Here is a 15,001-nt window from a genome sequence, read left to right as displayed (position 1 = left end):
CAGTTGATTCATCCATATCTATAAGAACGTGAATTATTTATATCGAACAATTAATGATAATGATAACGCGATATTGTTTCTACTTCGATTTTAAAGTGATCGCCCACTCTGCCCAATATCCTTGTGAGTTTTGACACGTCAATATATTTTTTTAATTAAAATTAATAATTATTTTGAAATTCGTGATTTTAGTGTTGCTTATTTAATCTGTATTTAGCTTCTATTTTAAAATATTTTGCGGGTATTCAGAAAGAACGTAGAGAGAAGTCACTTTGCCCTTTACTCTCTGATCAATTTAAATAGCTTGTATTTTTTTATTTGCCTGTGGTTTAAACTAATTAATAATTTCATTTCGAATTCTTAGGGGGAGCAAAGTACAGATTAAATAATAGATACTTTTCCAAGGATAGAAAGTATTAAAAATGACGGAGCAAGACTCAGTGCAAGTAGCGGAGCCCTCGCCGAGCTCCGTACAAGTAGTTAATGGGGATAGCTCGGTCCAAGGGTCGGTCCAAATAGCAAACGGAAACGGAAATTCGGTCAAAGTTGCAAAAGGAGACGCGGTCCAAATCGTGAATGGAGACAACACGGTTCAAGTTGTAAATGGAGGAGGAGACCATTTGCTGAAACCACCTGCTAGTAAAGCGTAAGTAACATGTTTTTATGATTTTAATTTGTAAGATTTTGGTTTAAAGTATTTGAATTATAGAATAGAATAGAATATAGAATATACTTTATTGCACACATAAAAGAAATATATAGAAAGAACAACTCAAATAAAATTGAAAGAGAAACACGTATGCAACGGCGGTCTTATTGCTTTTGAGCAATTATTTATATTTCGCAAATTACGGATAAATTGTAATGAGGAGAAAGGAGACAACGTCTCAGTGCAAATTTTATATCTAAAGACCAATTTGAAATAGACATAATTATCATGATAAAAAATAATAATTTGACGTCATCCACATATATGTATCTAAGAAGTTTGCATGTCACCTTTAGCAGATTTCTTTTATCCAAAATATTAGAATCTACTATGAAATATTCTCAACTATTGAAAAGTTCAGATTCAGAGTTGTATAAGAAGAAAAACTTTATGAAAAAGTACCTATTTTGCTTTGTTAGAAATATAATTTTATTTGAGATAGTTTATACACACTTATATTAATTGCAAACACTTAAATATATAGATTATTCTACTATAACGATAATTCCATAAATGTTTCCTATTATCTTTTTACTTAAGTAGCTATATTTGTACTTTTTCAGCATTGATCGCTTAATTCTTTAACATATACATTATACTTCTATCATATACTTATATTTTAATTTTATTAAATAAATATTATAAAAATTTAAAATTTTCATATAATAAGACGTCCTTCGATAGATTGAAATCAATTAACGTTCGAGACATACATTTTTATCGTTAATAAGCGCAATAAATGATATAAAATCAATAAATATCGCTTACGTAAATCGTAATCTGTCGAGTGTAATATTTACTTGTAAATGTGTATGTAATTATATAGAATACCTGCGATAATTTCTATCATTTAACATCAAATATTAAGGCCCTCATTTATAAATCGCACTCAACTCTGAGTTCGATCTTGGTTTGCCGTTCAAGATCAATCTCAGATTTGAGTGCGGTTTAAAAATACAGGTTTAAAGTACATGAATACAACTTATATTTACGCGTGTAAATTGGCGCTTGAGTTAGTAGGTAAGTCAGTAAGCACAACTCTAGGTGTATACTACTACTACGATTTTCTACGACAAATTATTCGTACCACACTCGAACAAACAAACTACACAGCTAATTGATCAAGAATTTATCTTAATTGAACATCCATTCAGAATAATCAAGGTTGTTATTGGATAAATTAATATTATTACAAAAGCTTGTAAATACATACATAACCAAAGACGTGACTCTACATGTAATATTTTCGGAATTCGGCAGAAAAATGGGGAACGGAATTTGTAAATTAGTGTTGCTCATTTAATTATCTTAAAGCGAAGATGTTGGAAATACTCATTATATTTATGAAATTAAATATGTATTAAGTAGCCTTTTGTAGTAAGAGTTACCCTATACGTAAGGAATAATTATCACATAATATTTAAATATATAATTTTAATTTATATATGTGCCAAAATTCAACGAAGAGACAACCCTAAATGAATGTGCTGCTTACACTTGCACGTATACGACTGCGGTTGTATTGATGATAGACTTTTCAGTCAATTAATTTATGATTCTGATTCTGTATTTTCTGTCAGCATCTCTAAAATATAAACACTATTATTATACAATTGAGTTTGTCTTAAAACTACGATAGTTGATTCAAAACTTACTTAGGGAAATTTATATTTATAGTCTATACAGTGTACATTTAAGCTTTAAAAGCTCAATGATTATTAATCTATATATCTTAATATGTTAAATATTAAGCAAATATGCACTATTAAACAAAAACTAAATGCTACAAAATAGGATTTATTTTATAATATTAAAAAAACAGCTTCACGCTGTAGTCCGCACACAGCAGGGTAGGAAGAGGGAACTTAGTGTTAGACCCTCCGTTCCCCAGTGTTAGTTAGTTGTTGAGTGGCGAAACTCAACGCCTTGCTTTTGCTGAAGAAATGAAAATAATAATTAATTCCCTCGAGTGTGGATGGACCCAACTACCGTCGCCTTACAGTCACATCCTTGTGCCTCTGGGCCACGACGGCCTTATTTTAATTACATATTTAAATAAATACAAAACAAATAAACACGGCATATTAGCTCTTCGTCCTTAATTGCCAACATTTTCATTCAACGGACACTATGCATGTGTTTAAATTAACATAAGTTGAAGGAGATTAAGAAAACATTGATGTTCTTTTGCTTTGTACTTTACATATATTAGAGGTTTTACCTGTAATGCACATGAAGTAATGAAGTAATATAATAAAATATATAAAAACTAATAATATGATTTTAACTTATTTATTTGAGCAACAAAAATTATATGAACCTAAGCTTTATTTAATTCTTCTTAATCTTCTTCTTCATCTTCATCAATCTATCTTGCTTCGTCATCAGACCAGTTCGATTATACCATCTTTTTGTCTTGTCATTATCATCTAAACTACATGTGATTGCGATATTTCCTGTCTGTCAAATTCAGTTCTTAAATTTTTTGCATAGTTACAAAGATATTAGGATTAGGCCTTACACTTAGGTCTTTTCTACCACGCAATGGATTTTAATGCGATTTTCACTTAAACCAGAATTATTCAAGAAGAAAGTTTGTACACATGCATGTTAATTTAGTGTAGAATACAGCGCGAGTGGAACTAGTATTATATGAATAAGTCAAACATAGACAACTTAATAGAGTTTGAAAAAATATGGCACGACAGATCGGAGAGCATTAGCGGTGAGTATAATTTTCTTTTCCTCGCTATGGCAACAAGACAAAGCTCGGCGTTAAGATCCGTTATTCAACATGTAATGTCTTGAAAATTGGACGGAAATTGGTGAATGGAATAGGGAACGTAGTGCTTAATCAGAGTGAAGTTGAGTAAAAAATGCAATATTACTTCATAAACAGATTAAAGTAAGCTAACACAGACTTTAAATTCTTTATAATTATATACATATATCATCAACTGACCTCATGTTTGTAATAAACACTTAGCTTTTTATAATTTTCCTATTACGATCTTCCTGAATGGAAGGTTAAAAGACTTTCCTGTTCCGCGAAATTATATTGTTTTGTTTGTATAATAATATATGATTAAACATTCGGAAGCCATACTTTATTTAATAACAATCATAAATAAAAACGAGTTATTCAACAAAAACTCTTGTTGCTATCTCAAATATCCATAGATAGCGTACCGATATAAATATACGTTTACAGCGTTAATAGTTGAAATTATTTATAACACAATTTATACAATACAAAATTGAAAATATATAGATAATGTGTAACCATATGATCAATAACATTATAAATATTTATTTAAATATCAAAGGCTGGTTGTGGTGTAGGGGCACTTACGTGCGACTGTTAACGGGATAGATCGTGGGTTCACTCTGGTCACAAGGCAAAACGCAGCGTTTAGTTCCGCCACTCAACACGCTTAGCCTCCAGAATTTAACTAAAATGTCTTAATGGGAACGGTTTTGACACTAGGTTCCCAGGCCTGCCTAGGATAGGCACATGATCAATAATATTATACGTAATTAAACATATAGAGCCTGATTTAAGATAATCGGAAAGACGTGCACAAAGGGTCCTTGTCGAACGATTAACCGATTAACAGACATTAGCGACTAGCCTCAACATCAAATTTGACCTTGTAATTATAAAAGAAATTGCTTACCACGTGTGCGGAGTTTACTTTGGAAATATAACCTGTATGACATTGTAATAAAGAGTATTATTTCAATTCCAAAATAAGATAAACGGCTAACTAGTAGGGGTCTCAAGTAAATTCAAGATGTTACCTTTGAAAATGTTTTGATATTTCTCATTAACATATTTCTTTTATAAACTATAATAAACTTTATCTAAATGTAATAAAGTCTTATTTATATTATACAAAAATAAACAGTTGAGTCTTTTTATAACATTTCCTAAAACACAGGCTACAAAGGTGGCTCTAGAAGTTGGAAGCGACGCTCTCGCTTGACCGGTCCCGACTTGACGTCAGTTTGCCGCCAACGCTTGAACTAGTCTCATGTCAAACGCGACAGTTAACAGTCGTTAACGAAACGTCAAAAAAATATTATTTTTTTTTATTGAAAAAAAAAACAAACGTGAGTTATAAGTTCTAACAAAAAAGTTATAGCTGCTAGTTAATTTACGTCATACATTCAAGTGATAGATATAAGATAAGGTGATAACGAAATCGATAGTGTTTTTTCTCATCAGTTTTGGGAATTTTTTGGTTTGGTGTAGTGATGCAGCGGGAATGTGCATTGGATTTATTATAATCGAGTTTTGGCTTGAACGAGGTGAGTGTTTTTGCGAAGAGGTCGATGACATACAGACTATAGTCCTGATTTTTATTATTCATTCATCTGTTCGATACGGAAGAATTACCATAGAATTGAGACAAGCGGTTTGGTCGTAAAATTAACTTATTTTAAAATTTTAATTATCAATATAAATAGTATTTTTTTTTATTATTTAATACCAATCGTTGTATAGTAGTAGTAGTTGCTAGAGCAAAAATGTATTTTTAAATTTTAATAATCGTTACTTGGACTTGTTATTGTAAAAGAAATAATTATATAAACAGAAACAATTATAAAAATATAATAATAACTCAATGTCTTAAATAAACAATGAAGTAATTACTCTTAAAGCAGTTTTTTTTAAAGTCGGAAATAGGATACATACTTTTAGTAGGAATGATCACTCCGACTTAAAAATCTGTATCTTTAAGTTTCGTCGGCCCAAAGGCCAAAGTTCGCTCAAAATCTCAAAATTGGGCCAACACACTTGCCTCGATATTTATTACAATTAGCATAACGCAGTGAAAGCAGAAGCCATGAAAGCAAATGCATTTTGCATTCAGCCTTTGTTGAACTTTTTCACAAAAGTAAGGTAGCCTAACTAATCGGCAAAGCAGGTCGTTACTTTGTGTTTAATCATTATAATCAAATTAACTTTATTAATAACCTTCACAGAATATAAAACATCACCTATCGCCCTACTTTCGTTAATCTGCTTTAAATTAGACACATTATAAAATCCATTTTCTGATGTAAGTGATATTAGTTTCATAAGAAATTGTTATGACAATAATTTATACTAAGAAATTAACTAAATTGATAGCATTGGTATTTGGTCTTTTATATGTTGGATAATGACGCAAACTAAACTGAAATATTTTATCATAATGACAAAATAGAAGCTTCAACAAATATTTCTTGTAATTGTACGAGGAAGTTTTTGAAGTAATGCAGTGATTTTAAATAAGTTCAAATAACAAGAAAATATTATTCATGTCAAGTATAAATGAAAGAAGAATGTTCGAATTATTACTTTATTAAAAAAAGCTCAAAAGAATGGGTATGACAGACAAACAGACGTACAAAAAAATATCTTATTAAATTTCTGTTTCTTCTCTTGAATTACAGACCCCAAAAAAGAAATTAAACGTGGTCTGTTCTGTGCCTAACTAAAAGCGAACGGTTGCAAGTTCGGATCCCATCGAGAATATATGTATTTGTAAATAAATTAATGAATGGATGGAGAACAGAGTGATTATTCAACAAGCATTCTATTATATTATAAATTCAACCGTAGCGCTTACAGTCAGACGCTGTGTGGCTGTGGGTTCGATTTCGTATGAATAAGTTTCATCTGCAGCAGAAGTTTCAGCATCTCAGTATTGGCCAGTGTGTGTCGGAGTGTCTAATCATTAAGTTCTCTCTGCTTACTCCCATATATGCAGGATACCGATTCGAGCATATGCTCGAAATACATTTCATAAAGTTTGAACTAAATAAAAATAGTAACCAACGAAAGTTGTCTTAAAATATTTAAAGATGCGTGAAATGCAAGCAAATCCAATATCGTTATAAAAGTTATTTAAAGGGCGATTGACTCACATTGAATAAATATTTTAATTAATGATGTCACCGTAAGGCATATGTTTAGAATTATTTGTAGATACCTACTGAAGTGTCATTGTTTTGCGAAACGACTCGTATTACTACTACGATGCACTATTTTACTAAATACCTGTAAGTTGAGGCCGCCTTGGCGCAGATACAGAGTTTTACTTTAAACGAGATGATCGTGGATTGGATCTTCATTACATACCACTTTTTTTATTAGTGTTTATCAAAATAAAAAAATACACATGTAATGAATTCAGTCACTTTAATTTTAATGTGATCATTGATTTTTACGAATTTTGTGTAGTGTTGACCCTTTGTAATTTTTATTTTTTCACGTAACCTCCTTGCTTTTAAACCAATTGAAGAAAACTTTAAAAGTGGTAACACTAGTAGTTGCACATACTCGTATGAAGATCATATTTCATATTTTATCTGTAGAAAATCTGAATAACCTGATTTTAAATTATTTCCAAGTCAAACCAGCTTCGTGTTTAATTTCATACTTGTACTGATAAAGTTCCTAAGCTTAAATATAAATTGCTTACAGAAGAGGATGGTTCAGGCTTCATTTCCATACGTAACACGCTTATGTTACATCTAAGCTACAATTACTGCTCTACTTAATCCTAGGTAGCATGGCAGACAACCCAGTGTTAAGACACTATTTTTTACACAAATTCAAGACATTGCGTTTTAAATGTCTGATTTTAACGCTACAGTTTGTAGTACAAGAGCAACCGTCCCCCTGAATGAAGAATAAACTGACGAACATCGTTTTTTACACTCATTACGACACAATACTTACATTAATACTGAAATTATTGCATATGTAATATTATAATAGAGCAAACTTTGCTATTTGGATATACTCGTATATTTATGTCACGCATTACGCATTATTATTAAAATAATGCAAAACAACAATAATAATTTTGCAAAGGAGGTAATTTATTACAATAATTTTCTAATTACCTACTACGTATTTATATTTCATTATTTTTTGGCATTTCATTATGGCATATTTTTTTTAAATATTGCGGTCCCTTTGAATTGAATTTTGAAATTGATGAAAACCCTTGCTGAAATGTAATTTACAGATACACTAAGTGCACTAGGATATTACAAAAAAAGCTGCTTTACGCTTCTCCGTATAGCATAGCTTAGCAGCAGAGAGAACTAGTGTCAAGACACTTATCTTGATGTTTATTGTTGACATTAATGTTGATTTGATGTTGTAATATTGTGAATTCGGCAGTGAATGGGGAACGGGAGTGTCTTAACTCTAGGTTCCCAGGTTCCCTCTGTTTATCCTACTATGTGCGGGATACAGCGCGAAGTTAAAACTAGTATATAACACTGCATTACCCACAGGTGTAACAAAATTAGATTAAATATTCCATAATATGGATTTACTTTTATAACGTCATTGACCCGTGCCTTATCAATAGGAACGTGCATAAAGCAGCTTATAAAGAAGTTCTTTATTGCACGACAACGCTCGTCTAATAACTAATAATAGGTACTTGTGACTAAGCAGTCTGGAAGGAAAATCTGTGGATAATAATAAAATAAATAATGCGGCGTTAAGTTCCGCAAGTCCGTCAGTTGAGTTCTTAAGATTCCGTGGAAATTAAAGAAATGTTTTATTATTCTAGCTTTATAGATCTGTGTATTTAAAGAAATATTACTGATTCTATTTGGGAAATACAAATGTCGCCCGCAACTTTAAAAGGGATTTTCCATTTTACAAGACGTAAGATGGAACATCCTGTTTTATCCGGTTCCCTTAAGAATTTGAGAAATACCCTCCTTGCGTTAGGCACTTTCAAAATATTAAACCTACATAATATGATGTACTGAATAATATATTTATCTATAGTTTTGTGCGTGCCCTATCTCTCTTAGTAGTAGGTCAGTGTACCAACAATATAATAAATTGCAAAAGAATATTAGTCACGATGGTTTACATTACTGTACTGTATAATATGACATTTCTTTTTTATGTAATTTTTTTAAAATTACGCTGTATGTAATTTATAATTAGACAGAAAGAACTTAGTGTTAAGAAACTCAATTCAATCGACGCTATTGTAGATCAGTGGTTTAGTCTTTCCTATAGTTGTGATTTCGATCCCCACTTGAGGCTTTTTTAAAGTAAATAATTAAAATTAAAATAATAATGAATCTGTTTTCCAATACTCTACGTCTGTGTCACAAATTAGAATATGTCACAGATTAGGGTTGCCAGTTAATATAACTAATTTTGTTATTTAATTTACATAAGTTATATTATAACTGCGTGGTTTTAGCAGTTTATTGGTTTTTTTCTAGTTACAAAGAATACACTACATATTTAAAAGTGTAAAAATCAATGTTTCCGTATTTTTATTAAGATTATTTTCATTTAATTGATAATAGTTTTAAACGTCTAATTTGGCGTAGATATTACGAGCGAACCTAACTCATGTACACAATATGTTTTCGTCCTTGTAAAAATCACAGTACAATCTAAATTAGTCTATTGTACATAAGAGGATACTAAGATGACTAAATTATGCAAATTTTGCAAGAAACTAAACGATCTGGCAACCCTGTTAGTTATGCCTGTGTACACTGGAATTTTACATTCACTATGTTATAAGGCAACATTGTTACAAAATTATAGAAAGACAACCTCGTGGTCGGTGGTATAGTGGTTGTTAGTTCATATCTACCTCCGAAAAGATCTAGTCTCAGAAACCATTAGTTCAAAATTAAAAATATTTCTGTTTTGGTTGTTCCGTATATTAAGGAGGGCTATAACAACGTCACGCCAATCGTGTCAATAAACTTCTTTGATTGTATCATACTAAACTAAGTTATAAAATAGACTTATTTTATCTTAATTTTATGGTGCAATGCATTTTACGTACTAAATTCACAATATTAATTCGTAGTTCAAGAGTTTTTACTGTCAACATATTTAATTTAAGAATAAAATTATTTTACCTATCTACTAAACAAAATAAATAGTTTAATAAGCTAAAAATACGTATTCTCAACAGAACTTATTAATAATACGATTTTAATGAGCACATATTCTATATGTTTACTAGTAGGCATTCCAAGGTGTCATCAGCCATCTTCCAATTCCATCATCAGGCCACCTCGATGATACCTTAATAAGTATTAGCATTTAATGTGGTATATAAATGGCAAATTTCATCATAATACAACAATTAGAAGTGCATTTAATTCCGATTTTTAGATTTTATTACATAGTTACCTAGTTACTGCTCGACCTAATAAAGGCTTACGGTAGGATAGGTTATGTAGAGGAGAGACTAAGAGAGTATTTCTCGAGATTCCTAGGGGAAAGGGTCAAAACAGAATTTTCTTTTTCACATCTTAAAGTTACGAGCGATGTCTATTTAGGTACATACTAATAAATATAATTCACTCGTATTTTTGTTGTTGTTATGCCATCAAAAAGCACAAGGAACGAGACCAGACTGATAAGTACCAGACATTGTTATAAGATAAATAATAATAACGTCAATTACATAGATAAACGAATTAGACTTATTTTTTGTGTGATTTGGTCTTTTTTTGTATCAACGCTTACTTTTCAATTTCACATTATGTTAATTAAATTATTGATATATTCAAAGCCTTGTTTTAATGAGTTAGTTCAAAAAGTAATATAAGTGTTATGAAAAAACAAAAAAAATGCTTTATATATAAAACGCTATAAGTGCTATTACGTTTTTATATAGCCATATTCATATATACCCACCCTGTTAAGCTCTTAAAGTATTAGCTCTTAGTATACGATGTATGGGTACACATACTTCCATAAAATCCAAATATTGTTATTAAAAATAACATTTATTATTTATTGTTTAGTATTTTATTCTCTTCACTTGACACTCTAAACTCTGAAGGGCCCGGCGGCGATTTGCATGACCGCTCCATTCAAGTCGAGTTTCCTGAATACGATTCTACTACTGTCACTGTTGACTCTATTATTACTTACTAATCGGTTATTTTTATTATTTGATATATATCGTTTATTTGTTGCAACAGCGACGTAATGGAATTGTTTAATTTTTTAAATTAAATAGTAAATACTGATGGTATTGAGTAGCGGAACTCAACGCCGGGTTTTTGCCTTGGCTTTTAATTTGAAACACTTGCGTGTCCACCTTTCCACTGAATTCTAGAAGCATTGGTGGTGGCAAAACTCAACGTCGCACTTTGACTCGTTACCACAACGAAATGCAAACATTAAATATTTAATTTCCTCGAGTAAGAATCGAATCAGCAATCTATCACGTTTATATTCACACGCTTGTGCCATTTTGGTATATATACCTTAAAGAATAATATTTAAAATAATTAAATTATAATGTTAAATGACATCCATTCTATTAAAATAATGATAATATAAAAAGTAATTGTGACTCAACGTTAACTCAGCTAAGTAAATACTTGATGAGTTTTATTCATAATTTACATTAATTATTATTTGTTATATAGGCTGAAGGTCCTGTTAGCATAATTGTTGATAGACCTACTGGGTTCAAAAGCTTTGAAATAAAAAAAAAGTCAAAAATTGTGTATTTTTTATATTAATTTCACCCTTACTTATGTAGGTAAAGCTTAAAAAATCCTGCAATGCCATTTTGACGCACTTTTAGATTTGTTACCAAAATATAAATATTTGTTTGCGCAAAAATAAAGAAAATATTATAATATAATTTTAAACATTATAACGGCTTTTAATTCACCGTTACAACAGTGACCCTTAGCAAGACCCTTGTATTCTTGTAAAATTTGCACCTGTCGTCGGTAACACGTGTTCAGAACTGCCAACGAAAATGATTAAAATTTTTTTTATTTTTTATTTAGCATTACTAAAGATAATGAAAGAAATATGAAATATTAGGTGAAGAAACTCATCACCGCGCTGTTTCATTTCTTCTATTCTCAAATTTCTGTTTTTTTCATCAAAATAGGCTAGGTATAGGTAGTATTGTTCCCTTCGCTGCCCACCTTTGTTTAGTACCAACCGATGTTTGTAGTTTTACTTAAAGTTGCAGTCATTTTAGTTGGTCGAATCTGCAATGTTAAGATACAGAATGGGAGGTTCCATCGAGGATGTCACTGTGCAATCAAGAAAACTGTTCTCAGGTAGTTTAGGCACGTCGAAATAATGTGTGATGAAAGAATGACAATAAAGATTTATGTAGCAAGATTGAGTGGTTAGAGCGTCAGACGGAGACGTCGGTTGACCTTAGAAATTACATTATCGAAGATACTCGACGAAGGTCACTTAAAAAGCGTGAGGACCTCCCGGAGAAGTTAATGGCTGAAGAACAGGCGAAAAAAATAATATACGTTTGTAGATCACCTGGCTAGAAATAAACGGAGAGGCTAAGAAAATACAATGTTATTATATGTAAATAATCGAATATTTCTCTACTATAAGTAAGTGTAAAAGCATTGTTGGCACACACGTACATTTCACATGTCACAATCATGGGAAACAGTAGCGGTCTCACTTTCCCAAGCTAAGCCTATTGATTAAGATTTATCATGCTAAAGAAAAATTGCTTAGATTACAGTGAAAAAAGAAATATCTAAAAGTTTCACTATTTAAACATTTTATGTATTAGATTTTTTTAAATTATTTTAATGCCATAGACACCATCAATTTTCGAGATGTTGCGTATTAAATCTGCGCCATTTTTTAAAAACCAAGATAAAAACATATTTTTACATTTTTAAACTGAAAATTAAGCTTACCTTATTACTTTGTAAAACAATATGAAACCGTGCAATGCGGTTAGTATTATAGTGTATAGGTATAGGCTATAGCTTGTATAGCTGTCCTATATAGTCTAGACGTGTCACGATGTGGGTCACGTCACTGACACGCCTATATCCACTCGCCACTCCTTCTATGACATGGCGAAAGGCTTTTACAAAATCTCTTTTTGGTTAAAAATTACGACTGTTTTAAATTAGGTAGGTAATTTTTAAATTATATTGTGTAAATAAATAAAATTCGAGTTCATAATTCATTTCATAGTTCAATTCATCCTTTGTAGTGGTTTTTTTATTTAGATATCTAATATAAAAAAATACTAAAACAAGCGGTTCTCTTTTTTTTCACGCTGTATCCTGAAAAAAGTAGAATAGGTAATAGAAGGAATCTATTTCACATTTTGCGCTCTTTTTTCAAGGCAGTCTTGTCAGTCTTTGCTTTACCAGGGCAAGGAAATGAAAAAAATAATTTCCTCGTAAGAGAATTAAGCTCACAACTGTCGCGTTTACAGTCAGACATTAGACGCGGCGTTGAGTTCCGCGTAACCATAGGCATTATCTTATTTCATATTTAAAAATATATTTTGATTTATTATTTCAATATTCGTGGGTGGCGGTTGTTAGACACGAGTTAGCGATTAGCCGCTCCAATAAGTTTATATAATGACTCACGATCTGTCATAAACTAGGCGTTATAACTAAACATAATATTATGACAAATTATTAGAATTTGTTTTGTCATTTTATTTCTTCATAATCAAATAAATATAGGTAACTAGCGGCCCGCTCGCGGTTTCACCCGCGTGAACTATGTTATTATTAATTTCTGTCTCCATGACTACGTCATAGTGACGTAGTACGTCATTTGTAGTAACGAAGTTTCATACAAACTTTCGACCCCAAAAACAACCCCTTAGAAGTCGAATATTGCAAATTCCCGTCTTAGCGAGCACCTAAGTCCTATGAGTAACTCCTATGCAAAATTTGGGATTTCTAGCACTTGTAGTTTCTGAGATTTCGTGATGAGTGAGTGACCTTTCGATTTTATATATATAGATAAAGCAAAAGCGCGGCGTTAAGTTACGCCACTCAACAGACAATGGAAAATTCTGTGGGAAATGGGGAACGTAGTGTAAAGCATACTTAACACTAGGTTCCCTCTGCCTATCCTACACTGTTAAATGAGGGATAACGGATGGAACGGCTACACTATTTATGTAAAGTGAATAAAACTTAAAATATTATCAAACAAGATGACTCCATACAAAAGATAAAGCATTTTTCGTATAATATGCTAAAACCCAAATTATAGCCGGCGATAAGATTAATCCGATTATATCGTCGAATTGTAGATTTTATATCAGGAAAAATTGCTATCGTATCCTCGTATATTTGGCGAAATTTCGCATTAGTCTGCCAATATTTAGTAAAAATAGTAGGTAATTATTATTTGTGTTTACTTACAATTAAAAAAGGAAATGGTTGACACGAGACCGTATCGTGACAAATCAGATACCGTAAAGCCTAAAAAAGGCACCAAGAACGTTCTATAAAAGTCACCTTTGCTTATACTCTTGCTAATATCACCGACGACGTACGAATAAGTATGAAATATGTATGTATGTATATAAGGTTTAATTATGCATTAAACTTCTGAACACGTAAACCACGCTTACTCATCCGGCATCAGTCGCTTACTTTTTTGGTAGGTGCAGCCTCTTAGAGTTCAAGGTAACAAACTATAAGTGTACATAAGTATAACAACTTTCGACATTACTGTTTGTTTGAATGTGTTCTGTATGAGTCATATTTTGATGGAAGCATTTTTTTTTCATAGCCATAGCCCATTGTTGATATTAGGAAAAGAAAAAATAGTGTTGTGATACTCTATTCGTCTTTATTCCCTTCTCCTATCTACTTAGAGACTGAATATATGTAGGTGGTTAACTTATTACCGCTGCTTTTGTAATACCACCCTTAGGAAATACACCAAATTTTTTACCTATATTATAATATTTAAAGATTTTAAAATCTATAGTTTATTATCATATAGTTTTTTATTTATAAAGTTTATGATGATTTTTCAATTTCAAATAGTTTAAGCTTAATTAATAGTTTATTTTTTTTTCATTCATAATAAGGACGGATAAATTATATGATATTTATATATTTAAAATATATTATTCTACGTACGTATATTAATATATTTATTATATCGTAATACCTCGAACCGTCCAACGTCCTACTTGCGGTTTTGTGATAATGTTAATTTCATATTAATTAAATTATTTTTAGGCATTATGATTGACTTCAACATATCTTTTGCTAGCTGGTTTCCATTTTTACAGACTTTTTGGCTAAATTTCGTATTGGAGACCTATACCTGTCTGCTGCGTCGGATATATTATTATATATCAATATACTATATATTTATATGTAAGTAAACTGCCTGAGATTTGAAGTAGTAACCATCATATCATTATAGGCATGCCTGAACTGAGCTACAAGAATATCTTTTAGATTTTTTGCTAAAGTTTGCTTTGTATATTAGCATAT

At 31.1% G+C, this 15,001-nt stretch overlaps 1 protein-coding gene across 2 annotated transcripts in view; it reads left to right on the top strand.

Annotated features, from left to right (window-relative positions):
* The window catches only part of Myo61F (unconventional myosin 61F), a 40,073-nt gene continuing 25,072 nt past the window's right edge, over positions 1-15,001 (top strand). Inside the window, exons 1-2 of one of the 2 annotated variants that reach the window (XM_085193895.1) lie at positions 1-123; positions 365-646. In XM_085193895.1, coding sequence (XP_085050021.1) covers positions 423-646 — 224 coding nt within the window. In that variant the 5' untranslated portion in view covers positions 1-123; positions 365-422. Of the gene's footprint in view, positions 124-364; positions 647-4,734; positions 5,021-15,001 lie in introns of those variants that run through there. The other variant, XM_085193898.1, reaches the window with a different exon arrangement.

Source organism: Heliconius melpomene, chromosome 12 (genome assembly GCF_056956725.1).
Source record: "Heliconius melpomene rosina isolate 202511_hmr_F chromosome 12, ASM5695672v1, whole genome shotgun sequence".
Classification (NCBI taxonomy): domain Eukaryota; kingdom Metazoa; phylum Arthropoda; class Insecta; order Lepidoptera; family Nymphalidae; genus Heliconius; species Heliconius melpomene.
Note: the sequence above shows the minus strand (reverse complement) of the source record. Positions and strands in the feature narration are given on the sequence as shown.